The 14,512-nt window shown below is 40.0% G+C and overlaps 2 protein-coding genes across 2 annotated transcripts; one reads left to right on the top strand and one right to left on the bottom strand.

The window, feature by feature from the left end:
• Positions 1-806: 806 nt before the first annotated feature.
• On the bottom strand, positions 807-3,558 carry vhl (von Hippel-Lindau tumor suppressor). Its single transcript, XM_075462118.1, has 3 exons — positions 3,076-3,558; positions 2,451-2,570; positions 807-1,657 (listed from the first exon to the last, which is right to left on the bottom strand). Exons 1-3 carry the CDS (start codon positions 3,260-3,262, stop codon positions 1,464-1,466), a joined length of 501 nt encoding a protein of 166 aa, XP_075318233.1. The 5' UTR covers positions 3,263-3,558; the 3' UTR covers positions 807-1,463.
• Positions 3,559-5,094: 1,536 nt separating this feature from the next.
• On the top strand, positions 5,095-8,407 carry LOC142377135 (vasopressin V2 receptor-like). Its single transcript, XM_075460946.1, has 3 exons — positions 5,095-5,177; positions 5,373-6,234; positions 7,458-8,407. The coding sequence occupies exons 2-3, from the start codon at positions 5,391-5,393 to the stop codon at positions 7,664-7,666; spliced, it is 1,053 nt and encodes a 350-aa protein (XP_075317061.1). The 5' UTR covers positions 5,095-5,177; positions 5,373-5,390; the 3' UTR covers positions 7,667-8,407.
• The last annotated feature ends 6,105 nt before the right edge of the window (positions 8,408-14,512 follow it).

Genomic DNA, 14,512 nt, shown 5'->3' with positions numbered 1-14,512 from the left:
TGACCGGGTGACTCCTTGGCCAAAAGGTCTTGCTGTTGAAGAAAACACAAGGGTTGTCAACACGGCAAAAACTAATACTGTGCACGTGTGTGAAACAGTGAAAGAGGACGTATAATTCCTGCCTGAATTGATCTGAGTCCCTTGAATTTTTCTTTCCCCCCGGGTGCATGTTCCTGATATTACTGTACTCGACTCAACTCGTCTCACACACTCCGTGTGTTATGTTTCTTAGTCGCCTAGCAACAAGTCAGGCAACAGTGCCCCTGCTGCGCACACTGTCATAATTTCAGGAATTGACATGGCACATGGACTGGGCATCCTCGTTGGGTCCATCTGCGAGCTTGTAGGATAGGTTCACGTCAGTGTTAATTGTGTGAAGTTAGCAGTAGGGCAAGAGTACAATTATTGATGTATTGCACATGACATTTTCTGAGTATTCTGTCCGCAGTAGAATAATTGGAAATGATATTTCTTTGAAATTGAAATAGGGAAGCTGACATAAACTTCGTGTTGTGCTTCATGTCAGTAAATCTAACATCGTAAAATCAGAAGAATATCTCAAATACAATTTCTTGCATGCATTGCAATTACCGGTATCTTGTTTGTTCAAATCGTCACACCCAGTGCAATCTACTCAGTGGTATGGTCAGCACACCTCATTTCTTATGAGATATCAGGTCCCCATGTCATGGTTTTTATCTTGTTTTTTTTCTCATGACGTGTGGTTGTTGTTTGAAATTTTCCACTCAGAAGCAAAGCAGCAACTACATACATCAGCAATGCATTTCAATGAACTCCTCAATCGGTAACAAATATATCTTTCATTTATTGACAATCACAAATTATCTGAAACAGCAGCGACGTGCAAATGAATAACTGATTAGCAGAAGAACAAAAGAGGTGAAGCATTACCAAGCAGGCAAAAAAAAGCACAATCTCCTCTGTCACAGTGTTTAACAGCCTTATTATCTCAAACCTGTTTAATAATCTTTCGCAGACAAAACTTTATAAAAGGCTTGCCTGTTAAGAACAGTCTTACCAAATGTCTGCACCCAGGTAAGATCATTCCCAACAACTGCATACATATCTGAACTTTCTTTGAAATGCAACTGTACATTACTTAAATGTAGAATAAAATAATTTACTTAGAATTCTATATCTATATACATATTCCATATCTATAGTGTCAGTACAATATATTACATATAAGAGCTCTCACTGAAAGGTTAAAGAGACCTTTTTTTTCAGCTAAGGTGGACATTTAATAAAGGCATTCTTTGAATAAGATGACCAGGCCGCAGATTAAAGTGAGTCTCCTTTGCAGCGAATGAACAGGTCTGACATATCATGCAACTTCAGCATGTTATCTTCTTTTACAAGTTCGTTCTGAGTCTTTACAGTTCATGAGTGGGCAGTACAGTATTGGCGTCCGTATCTGATAAACATCCATGAAGTTTTATGCCTCATTCTTCCTGGTCTTGGATCCTTTCCAGAAGATGCTGCTCTACCCGCTGGTTCATCTGCCGGAGATCTTTCAAGAAGCTGGGTTGATCTTCGAGCTCCTCGTGGAGACACCGTGCTATTTCCAGCCTCCTGTAGTCCTCTGGTCGTACGAGACGGCGAATAACATGAAGAGCACGCTCCTTGAGACTGTCAACTGTGTGAGCCAAAGAAATGTTTGTCAAAGATTGCTTTACCAGAAATCATAAATACTGTACCTAAATTGATCAAAACTGCAGATATCTTAAAAAAAAAAAAAAAAAAAAAAAAGTAAATAATTAATAGAATGGAAAAATATTTTATTCATCCCCCAATGGGGGAAATTCAAATTAGTCAAGTAGCTCAAAAAAATTATAAATATTTACAATGATTGTATATTAACCACAACAATAATAATACCAATTATAGTAAAAAATACTACTACTAACTAATAATAATACATGACTGAATAAACAAATAAATTAAAAAAAAAAAAAAAAAAAAAAAATCAATCAATCAATTTGAGAAGAAATGAAGAAGGGTGGTGAAATGTTCACAACAAGATCTGTACAATACACTGCAGAAATGATGTGTGTCAGTAAAAGAACAAAATAAGTCATTTTTTGAGTAATACTGTGATGATTGAAGCACCAGAAGCTGAGTCAGCTCAATATTTCACGAAGATGGGGTAGAATAGGAGATGCATTTAAAAACCAATTTAAAATTTAAATCATCTGCATGATCAGACTACACTGAAACTAAGTGGAAAAATACTTTTACTTTAGGTAATTTGTTCCAGTTCAAAGCACTCTGATCAAAAGCAGTTTGACAGCCTTTCATAGCACACAAATATGTAATTTTAAATCAGAAAGACCAAGCATGCTCAGACGCAATAAACACAGAAATTAGTCCCACCACACATTTCGTCAGTTGTCTATTTTATACAAATGAAGTGATGTGATTCATCTTACCTGGTAAAGTGATATTAACGAATACATCCCCACCCTCTGTTGGTTTAGGAAGAAAGAGCTCTTTGCAGTTCACCCTCAAAGGTTCGTCAGTCGCTGCATCTCTGAACATCCATGGGTGACCTGGGTTGAATACACAGGCTGTGTGTGAGTGTGTGAGGTTTATAGCAGTTGAGTCTGCACATGATGCCATGCTATGTGCATGAATGGATAAGCTGCTGCTTAATTATTCTAGTGTTTCTGGTCCTGGTCCTGGAGACAATAAGCTCTTGTCCTGCAAAAGTTTGATGATGACCCACTCACCTAAATCAGGGATGTTGGAGCAGAGGAACATTTAAGCAGGTCAGGGAGGTCCCCAGGACCAGCGTAAAGACATACTGTTCCAAGTAGTTGTTCATGTTGGGAGGAACTTGTTCACTTCCACGAAACTCAACACAACCAGAACTCTTTTACACAACAGCCATTGCTAATGTGTTTATTTTAAACTAAGTAAAATCAAGTTAGCAAGTGTGCCTTCACTGCAATACTACTATAAGTGGTTATATAAAAGTTACTTACATATGTAAAGCTTGTAATACGATAACACTTAGTCGTACAGTAATATGTGGTGTTGCAAAACCTTGCTCACCTACAAAAGTGGTTATTCTTCGTCCTGTTCCTGGCTGCAAATCATCGTAAGCCCGAGGAACACCGCGGTAATCGATCCATAACGGCCGCACGACACGAGGGCTGCGATTGCAAAACACTGCATTAATGGGAATCCGACTGTTTAGGGAGCGAACCAGGGGAAGAGATTGTTCTCCCTCTTGAGGCATTGGTGCTAAGTAACTCCAAAACTGTCACTAAATTGGTAGCACAGAGAGATTAGCCCAGTAGCTAACTAGCGCGCAAGTAGCCTTGTGTTTCCCCTGTCGTCAACGCAAAAAGCCCATCGAGTTAAAGAAATATATCCGTCCAATGATTTGATGTTGTTTAATCTTCCAATAACCGGCAAATATTTTAACTACATCGCGATGAAAAGTTATCAGACTACTTCTGCTCCACTCGTCTGTTTACGTTCACTTTTCCGGTATCGACGCCGACCTCTTCTGCACTGTGATTGGCCGAGAGAAGTATGACGGCGTCATGGACTCGAAACGTGCGTTTCATACGTGCTGTTCGTGGAGTACACACAGAAAGAACATGGTTAGAGGACATTTTATCCTCATTTGAATTTAGTCTTTGAGACAAAAGAAAAATGGCGAGTTGCTCATGGTGTCGTTTCAAACACAGAACAGGTCCTCTTGCCACATTTCATATTTTGTCATGAACATTTTAAGGAAGCTGCTTGAACGTGTTTCTTTTTTCACTTTAAGGTCTCCACAACACCTAGAACATTCAGAGGCACAGTGTAATTTGTAAGAAGACTTTGATGATGCATGTCAAACAGGGGTTAATTTTGCAATATGACCAATGTTAAGACTGAAGAGCAAAAGCAACAAAATGCAGCTAAATTAAAAGTACTCGTTAGATCCTTCTATCTGGTGTGTTGTTATTATTATAGGCAATGTCAAACTCCGGTCCTCGAGGGCCGCTGTCCTGCAGGTTTTAGATGTTTCCTAGCTCCAACGCACCTAATTTAGATCAAATGGATCTCTTCAAAAGACTGTAACGTTCTGCACAAACCATTCTTCAGGCATCGATATGAATCAGGTGTGTTGGAGCAGGGAAATATCTAACACCTGCAGGACAGCGCTCTCGAGGACCGGAGTTTGACAGATCATTAATACTGAGGCATGGGTGAGTTACATGTTGTGTACTGCAGAGGGAGCTGGTCTGAGCTACTTTATATAATCCCAGGGACGCCATGTAAATAATGGGTTGTGAGATTATCAATGGGAGAGCAAAGAAGACCAAACAGAGCTCAGATGCATAAATTCCTTATATTGCCTTTTTCTCTAATGCTTTATTTTGACATTACATATTTTACTTTGGCATTTCTTAAAATTGAAACCATGCACAAATTTTAAAGGGAAAAAAAAGGTTTTGGTGGAGATTTGACAACTAACAGACATCCGAAATGTAACACAGACATGAGAAGCCAAAAGGGACTGAAAACCAGCTGAATCAGTAGCGTGTTATCATTTAAAAGCACGTAGATTGCACAATATCAGGCCACCATACATTCATCCTGAAATGTGGTTTGGTGCTAAATTGAAATGTGCAAGTGTAAACTGTACTTATTGTACAAGTCTTAAGTGTGATTAGTCACTTCTTACTATTGTTACCTCCCACTGTATTTATGTAGACATTTGTCTCAGTGTAACTTTCAGTGTATTTTAAATCTATTATGTATTAATGTTTATTCATATAAATGTAATGTGTATTCTACATATATGTTTTGTTAAAATGTGTTATTTTATCAACGCAACATTGTTCTGCATTCCTTTATCATTATCATCATTACTATTTTTATTGTTGTTGTTGATTAACATGGTAAACTTTTGTGAACTTTGTAAAGTATAAATATTTCCTTATTATAAAGACCACCTTTTCGTGTTTAATATGTAAAGAACTATACTATGACTTCACGAATGTGAGCTCCACCCACTTCATTCTCACATAAAAACTGGGCGCAGAAAGAGGCCATGCAGACCAAAAGCACGAACATTCCAGCTTGCACTCGACTTCAGCTCAAGAGCTTCAACTTCAGCAAAATATAGATTAAAAAGTAGTAATAATAACATAAAGGTAAGTCTGAACATCTTGCAAAGTTTTGAGATTCTGCCTTTTTTTTTATCTGTGCTTTTAATTAACAAAACATTTTTTTTTAAAAGCATTCAACAAGTTATCATTATTTTTTTCTTTTTGGAAAACATTGAATCGAAGTAGGCTAATTAGAATTTCTGAACTCTCACTCAAGACTCCTTCTTGGCAACTTGGCAGGTCCAGTGCGCCCCAAAGATGATGCGCCTTCTGAATGACAGCGGCTTGGTGGATGCAGATGATGTCCCGAGAGATGAGAGTCTGGCCAACGTGGAGATCGCGCTGCTCAGTGCCATCTTCGTGAGTGCTGCCATCCTCAACACGGCGCTGCTGCTTGTCCTCTGGAGACAGCGCAAGCAGATGTCCAGGATGCGCGTCTTCGTGTTCCACCTGTGCCTGGCGGACCTGGTGGTCGCTTTTTTCCAGGTGTGTCCGCAGCTCATGTGGGACATCACGGACAGATTCGTTGGACCAGACCTGGTGTGCCGCCTTGTGAAGTATCTGCAAGTTCTCGGCATGTTTTCATCGACTTACATGATTGTGGTGATGACAGTTGACAGATACCAAGCTGTTTGTAATCCGATGGTGAAGTTTCAGCGGATGCACACAAGACTGAACACCCCCGTGTGCGTCGCGTGGGGGATTTCTCTGCTGGGCAGCCTGCCACAAGTTTTCATTTTCTCCCAAGTAGAGGTTGCTCCTGGTGTGTTTGACTGCTGGGCTGAATTCATCCAGCCATGGGGGCTGCAGACATACATCACCTGGACCACGCTGGTCATTTTCATTTTGCCTGTTACTACGGTTCTTATTTGCCAGGTGCGCATCTGCCGAGCCATCCACATCAACCTTTACCAAAAGAAACAGAAGCAGGGAGACGTAGGCGTCCCGCTGCCCTCCAGAGCCAGTGGAGTGGTCATGTCTAAGGCCAGGGTGAAGACGCTGAAGATGACAGTGGTCATTGTGATGGCTTATATTGTCTGCTGGGCTCCCTTCTTCACTGTCCAACTGTGGTCCGCCTGGGACACACACGCGCCAAAAGAGAGTAAGTTATTGTGTATGTATAGAGGAGCTGTGAATGATTAAAGCGGAACTCCGGGGCATTTGAAGCGTGTTTCCATTGCTAGAGGTTGTCAAATACTGCCAGTAGGACACAGAGAGGTGCGTATCTGCGCTCCCTGTGTGAAGATCGCTCTGTCCGCACAGCATGTCATGCGAGGCTAATACGTGGTGGCTAAGGGGCAAGCGCTAACCCTTCCACGTAAAACAACAACTTGCACACTGCAGAAACGTCACACCACTTTATAACCCATCCGACAATAAAGTCACAAGCCTTACCATCAAAACCATATGCATGGTTCTCACATTACTGGCATGGGGACGTTACAAAACAACTTTATAAACAGCAATTCACTCACCGGCTGGTTGTAGGCTCGCGCATGTGAAAGCCCAAAAGAGTCGATGGAGGATAATCCCATATACAAAACAATTATATTCTCTAGAAAAACTGCGTTCAAGTATTTAAAACATTACAACAATACATGCCCAGTAATATTGTTGTAATGTTTTAAATACTTGAACGTAGTTTTTCTAGAGAAGATAATTGTTTTGTATATGGGATTATCCTCCATCGACTCTTTTGGGCTTTCACATGCGCGAGCCTACAACCAGCCGGTGAGTGAATTGCTGTTTATAAAGTTGTTTTGTAACGTCCCCATGCCAGTAATGTGAGAACCATGCATATGGTTTTGATGGTAAGGCTTGTGACTTTATTGTCGGATGGGTTATAAAGTGGTGTGACGTTTCTGCAGTGTGCAAGTTGTTGTTTTACGTGGAAGGGTTAGCTCTTGCCCCTTAGCCACCACGTATTAGCCTCGCATGACATGCTGTGCGGACAGAGCGATCTCCACACAGGGAGCACAGATCTGGACCTCTCTGTGTCCTACTAGCAGTATTTGACAACCTCTAGCAATGGAAACACGCTTCAAATGCCCCGGAGTTCCCCTTTAACGTAAATGTTGTAGATTTTGACTTATTTTGAGTTCATTTGAATTTTCCCCATTGGGGGATGAATAAAGTATTTTTCTATTCTATTTCTATTTCTATTACATTTAGTCTGTTTTTGTAACAATAAAGAACCATGTGCTTCTCTGAGCTTGCGAGAGGTGCGCATTTACGCACCAATAACAATCAACATTTAGGCCTATACATGGCAAAATATATTTTCTTGCAAACATATGACAATTTGCACGTCTGCCGTTCTTTCAGCTGCAACTTTCACCATCCTCATGCTGCTTGCCAGCCTGAACAGCTGCGCGAACCCCTGCATTTACCTTCTGTTCAGCGGTGAGTTTCCAAAGAGGTTTCTGAAGCTCCTGTGCCGGCGGCATTCAGAAGGCAAAGATTCAATACACGAAGAAGCAACTCTCGTCAGCACTTTGTATATGAGCTTCAAAAATGTCTCTGAGTCCAAGTGAAGATACTGAAACCTATCCCGGTTAGTTTAAAACAAACAAACAAACAAACAAAAAAATCAACAAGGAAAAGGAAAAACAATGAAATCTTCGTGCTGAGAGGAGCAGTCCCCAAGCTCGCTTTGAGTTTGACAACGAGATGGAGACCATGTAACCATCCTGTCTGGATTTCTGACCTGTGATTTTGTCACGTGTCGTCGAAGCAGTCACGATTAACATAACATAATTGGGTGGACATGAGTGAGAACTGCATTCCAGGTGTTGTTGGACGTTGAAGGAAGAGGTGAAAAAATAAAGAAGTTCTGCTGTGCTGCGCACTTTGGGAAATAACCAGTATTGGACTATATGAACAGCTGTTGCGTTCACGTCATCAAAGTGTTTTGACTAAAATGAGACATTAAAAAAAATAAGTTTTTTAATTTTATGAGACATTCCTCAACTGTCACAAAAGCTGGATTTGAGGAGCATTTTTGTCCTTTCAAAGAGTGAAAGAGACATCACTGAAAGTAATTTAAGAAAAAAAATAAAGCCATTAATTTACAATACAACAATAATTACACCTTAGTCCTTGAAGTTGATGTCAGAGATAGGTGTATTAAGTGTTGTATCTAGAGCTTAATTTTCCAAAGAAATATATACTGTTACAAAGAGAGAGAGCAAAAAAAGCCGTCTTTTCATGGATGATGCAGTTAAAAGCCAGTAGACACATCATTTTCAAGAGGAGCATGTTCCAGCCTTTGAAAGTTTTGGTATTGTATAGTATTTAAAAAATGTGAACCAGTCCTGTAAATGTTCCCTGTGGTGAATAACTGTTTTGACTGAGTCTCAGAACAAGCGTGGAATAAACTCATATTGAAACAACTGCTTTGTGTTTTTCTTGTGTTTTCACATCTGAAAATGCTCAATTTACACACAACATAAGGCCCAAAATGGAAGTTAAATGATCCCACAGGATCTGAATCTCCTGTCTAAACAGGGACCGTGTTGTCCACACTGGGAATGTAGCTCTGTGTGTGTGTGTGTATTAGACAGATTCTAGCACGCTGTATGTCACACAGTGTTTGCGTTACCTGCAAGTCAACAGAGTAATGAGGAATTTTCATGTAGACAGAGCAGCATACCAGAGGCTGACAACATGAAAAATATTTCACTTGCTCTCAGTAAACATGTGGAGAATGTGGGCCATTTATTTTCTATATTTGAAAGCGAAGATAACAATCTTTTATCAAGATAAAACTATCCTCATCGGGACTTTGGTTTAAACCCCAAAAAAATTGCCACCATTTGTTTCTACGGGCAATTTTGGACAATATGAAAACTACAGCTGTATCGTCAAATGGGACAGGAGGCAGGTCATTAGTGTCTGACTGCTCTACACTGTGAGCAGCAGTATAGAGCAGTCAGCATCGAGCCCAAATGGAAAGTTTTTATTCGTTGTTAGTGTCACTATGGCAGCCACGATAGCCTGAATTTCATCAGCAAGTTATAACCCATAGCAAAACCTTCGACTCCACAGCCACCAGTAGAAATTTTAGTATCTCGACCTGTTATTTACACAAACTGTTTTAGTACCCCCTTTTGTCTTGTTCATTATTATGATTTGTTTCATAAAAGAACATCTAAAATAGTACCCTAACAATGGTCATGGTAAACCAAACACTGGAGCAACATGCTGTGGATGTAACTGTGAATTTCTTGTGACGCTCACCAGGCTTCTTTCTGTTGTGGAAACTCTTTCTATGCAAATCAGAACATCGTGTAGCCTTATTGAGTTTGAGGGACAAAAGAAAGAAGAAAAAAAAAGAGGAATTGGGCAGAGTCCATCAGACTACACGGTCTTGCATTTTTTGTTTCTCATCTCATCTAATTCACATCGGTCTCCATTAGTGGAAGTAGAACTGTTGCCCAGTCATCAGTGATAAAATTAAGTAAAGTAAATCATTCTAATGATCCTACCTGGCAAAGAGAATTTTGCATGAAAATTACTGAGGCATGTTTTAAATATAGAAACCAATTACTCACAGGTGACAGGTGAAGACAGCAAGGTTTTAAAGATATTCTGGCATAGCAAGTGATTTCACAAAGTGTTTGGTGTATGATAAAATGGAAAGAGTTGAGTACCTTTGATAAAGGCCAGAGACAGTCATGTTCCACCTAATCGGGCACAACTTTGCCAATGTTGATGCACTTCCGATATTTCGCCAAAATGTTTACAATGGTTTGAAATCTTGTGTGTTATAGTGTCAGTAAGAGAGATCTTGTTTTATTCAAACCTTTTTAAACACTTTGTTCAGCCTGTCAACATTCAGCATGATTTTTCTTTTATTATTTAATTCAAGCTCACAGGTCCAATCATTGGTGTCTTCTAATAACTTTACTCGTAAATGTCCCTTTTTCTATTTAATGCTATCACTTTTTAGTCATTTTTTTTGTTAAATGATATGTTTGGATTCAGTTGCTTTTTCAGAGCTATTTTGCACAGAGCAAACTACTCGGTCAAGGTTAGGTATTAGATATTAAAGGCGGGGTAGGGGATCTTTTTCTGGAACATTTTTTTACATATTGCTTGAAATACTCTTCACACCCCCATTGCAACCAATTAATTAAAAGTTTTGACACAAATATGAAAAGTTTTAGTGGCCTCTAGAACGTAGCCTGGCTGACGCGTCCACAATCTCGATGAGATGGTGGTCTGGGAACTAGGTGTGCATTTTCTCGTATTTGAGGCGTGGTTTACGAATGCCTAGAGCCGTTTATTGGGCGCTACGAATGTCTATCAAATGACGTGAGGTTCTTCCCATGCTGCTTTGCGCGCGATTCATAGCCAATTGTATCACTTATACCAGATGACGACAGAAATTCGACGAGGAAGAAGAAAAAAATGGAAAATAAAAGTAAACTTGCGCTCTAAGCTACTTAAATTGACAACAAAGTAGGCCTATATGCTATATTCTACATGAATTTTTATGTTGTAGAGTTGTGAATTTATTTTAATAATGGAGAAATTGAGCAGCCTTGCTTTGTTGTCTACAGTAGTAGATCAACCCTCATCTTACTTTGAAGCTCCCAGCTCCCAGAAGTGACGTCAACGAAGCTTTAGCAGCAGAAAAGCTATCAGGCTTGTGTTGATGATAATAATAAACTCCTGGACTATGTACAAACTTCCAAATGCATCGTTTTGTGAGTACAGACCATATTTGTACAACTGTAGAAGTTTGGTGTCATGGCATGTGATTTTAGATTTTAGTGTGGTAATTTTGGAGATACTGCCAGGGTCCGTTAACCCTTGTACTAAGCTATTCGGGATAACTCAGTAACTCAGCTGATGTTCAGCCAATATCGGAAAAACTTCGGGTGGGCTACTTGGCTGGATGTCACGGTTCAAATGACCCTAGGGTGAATCTACTCCGAAACACTTTCTAAGGCTGCATTGAACGGTAACGTTGTGTCCGCTGTCATGTTGGATTAACGCTCTACAAGCTTCGGTGTAGCGCATGGACGTCGTCATCGTCTTGCTGCCCCCCCCCCCGTTCTATGATTGGTTCCCAAACTCTAGCAAAAATAAGGGCGGTGGTTTCCAGGCTGACTTTGCAGTGAGAATGAAATCGAGCGCAAAGCAGCATGGGAATTCCCAGGCTATCTAGAACGTACAATCTAGGAAAAACACTATCCAATCATACTGAACGGACCGTTAACGATGATTGGATACTGATGCCGTCTATCAAACTGCAATCTGCTCCTCCCTCCCCCTCCTTCCCCCTGTGCGCGTACCCTGCTCCCTGAACGAATTACGCGTCCAGAAGCTTGGCAGGAAGCTAAACTAGAGCCAGCTTGGGTGGCACCTAGCATTATTAAACGTATAGTTAGCATATACTAAATACTAAATACGGCAACGATCGATGCTTGCTGTCAGAACAGCGCTCGTGCACCTTCGTGCTCGTGCACATTCATGTATTCTAGAGGCGTGCCTTGGGGGGAAAGTGAAGAAAAGGGTTGGGACTTCTTACCTGTGTATTTTCAAAATGCAGCTTCGCTGGACTCAAAATCCAGGATCTCCTACCCTACCTTTAAGATGACATGGTTATTATAGTGAGGTATTGCACCGTACTTGGTTAGGTAATAAAAAATGATGTGTTCAGAGGTAGGAAAACATCATGGCTATGGCTTTCACTACACACAAATGTCATTATCACATATGCATATGAACCTACTGTAAATTAAACTCCAGAATATTACTCAGTGTGCATCAGGTGTCTCCTCGACGTCATTTCAATTCCTCTAACAATTACTATCCTGGATAAAATCAGGCTTTAAAGATGAATTCCATCTTAATTTTCAAAATTCAAATTAACATGAGTTCTCATGAAATCGTTTTATAGTAACTGTTCATCCGCCTCTTCTTTGTCATAAAAGAGCATTTCACAGGCAGATGCACTACAAGCTGTGTATTATTCAGTTTCTGTTTATTTTCACTTATTTTACTGTCAGCTGCGTTCTTCTTAAATATCTATATTCCTTTCTAAATTTCTATGTTTCTAAAGCTTTTTGAGGATAATAATTGGTAAATAATGATGAATATGGGGTGATGGTGATGATGACCGATGGGGTGATCACGTGTGTATAGTATGTATGTGTGATATTTAATAGGTGTAGGTAATGGCTATGTGTTGCAGTGATGTATATTATATGTAAACTTATGAATACTGTTGATGCAGTTGACTACGGAGTATAGTGGGAATTGAAAACATGTAAACTATTGCGGATTGGATGGGGGTGGGAGTAAATAAGCTTGTCTTCATCCCACTCCTTTTCAAGCTGGTATTCTGTTGTTTAATTTATCATTTGTTGTTTTCTATGCCCAGAGGGCATAAGTGACTGTTATTTATAAATATATATATATTTTTTTTAATTTATTTTTTAAATTCTGGCTTGAAATAAATAAACAAATACAAAAAAAATACAAATACAAGATTAACATCACTCAGTTATTTTTAGAAGTTGTTAGTGGGGATATGAATCTGCAAAACATTTCCAAAGAACAAATAATTCATCAGCCAGCTTCAGGTTGTCTTTGCAACGGGTACACTAGCTGTAATTGAAAATAATTAAACATAATATGTACTTGCATTGCCTAAACGTACACACATACACACACAGCATGTTCACGTGGAGCGGCTCATGCACTTTAGTAATATTAGCACCTTACATCACCCACGGCTGTGAATACACAGTTGCTACTTAGTGTCCACCGGCTCATTTGATGACTCATACAGTCTTCTTCAGTGCATAAACGTTTTAATTAAGCAGAATTCTATCTAACCTTCCACCGATCAGAGCACTCTAGGAAAATTTTGTTCTTTTTCACAGTATATCCTGAGATGTAATGTGACAAAAGACTACAAAGCAAACTGAACATATGAAAAGCCTGGCACACAGTCACAGAAGAAGGGAATCTCCATCGATTTATCGGTCTCCAACTTGAGTCCCGGTTGTGAAATTGCAATGATTGTAACGTACACTATCGTGCAAGTCAAAAGCAAACAAACTGGCTTATCCATTTTGTGCGAGTTTGTTCAGGTGGTCGCTTAATGGAGATTACTTTTTAGGCTGGGTGGTGCGTGTTGCTGCTTATTTTCCAACTGTATCACTCAAGTTATGTCCTCATGTACAAATAAGAATATAAGAATGCAGGACGGTGCCTCTCATGTTTTGTGTGACCACAGCCAAAGAGCAGCTATATTCTGTCTGCTGTGGTTTGACAGATCTCCTTTTACATTCAGTGTCTCAGGCATCCCCATCACTCACTGAGCAGCAGCTCAGACAGCAGAGAGGCGAGGCAAGGCAAGTTTATTTGTATAGCATTTTCAATTCAACTACAGGGCAATTCAAAGTGCTTGTGTCTTCAACCTGGACTTAAATACACTGAGTGTTCCAGCTGATCTGAGGCTTTCTGGGAATTTGTTCCAGACATGTGGAGCATAGAAGCTGAATGCAGCTTCTCCATGTCTGGTTCTGACTCTGGGAACTGATAAAGAGGAAAGTGGCTCAGTGGTTAGAGTCAGTTGTCCAATAACCAGAAGGTTGGTGGTTCAATTCCCACTCTCGCCACTCAAAAGATTGGTGAAACTGACAGCTGGAGGGGTGTTAGTCTACCTCCTTGTCATGGCTGAGGTGCCCTTGAGCAAGGCACTATACCCCCATGCTCCCCGGGCGCTGTGAATGGCTGCGCACCGCTACAGGTTGGCATCTGTCTCTCTGAGTGTGTGACCCTGTGCATGTGCATGTGTGTGTCAACAGGTCCCCAACCTGGATGGGTTAAAAGTGGAGGACCAATTTCGTGTGTATGCATGACAATAGATCTGATCTTAATCTTAAGTAGCATCAAAACACCTAACAAATACTGGGAAAATAATTTCATGCGATCACTCATTTAGAGGCTAATGTATTTGTACACATCAGTGATGTTGGTCGTTATTACATCTTCTCTTTTATTTTTTTGTCATTTCATACCATGCCTAAAGTTTCCCCCTTCAGCTCTGATCAGTTCCTGTAATTTTACCTCATAAAAGTCATACAAATAAAAACTTTAAATGAATACAAATGGCACACAAAATCTGTCTAAAGTCTGCCATTTATGTGCAATGTTATGAGATCACATAAAACCCACGACACTCACCACATGACAAATAAAAGCATACAAACATCTCTTGAATAGATCTAAAATTTCAACACTCACATCTATGAACGATTTCAGAGACAGTTGAATATAATTCCAAAAAATGTGGCAGCTAGACATTAAAAAAAAAAAAGAAAAAACAAAGCTGACCCCCAAAAAACATCAGATTTGAC

Source organism: Odontesthes bonariensis, chromosome 3 (assembly GCF_027942865.1).
Source record: "Odontesthes bonariensis isolate fOdoBon6 chromosome 3, fOdoBon6.hap1, whole genome shotgun sequence".
NCBI lineage: Eukaryota > Metazoa > Chordata > Actinopteri > Atheriniformes > Atherinopsidae > Odontesthes > Odontesthes bonariensis.
This window is presented reverse-complemented; position numbering and strand designations above follow the sequence as displayed.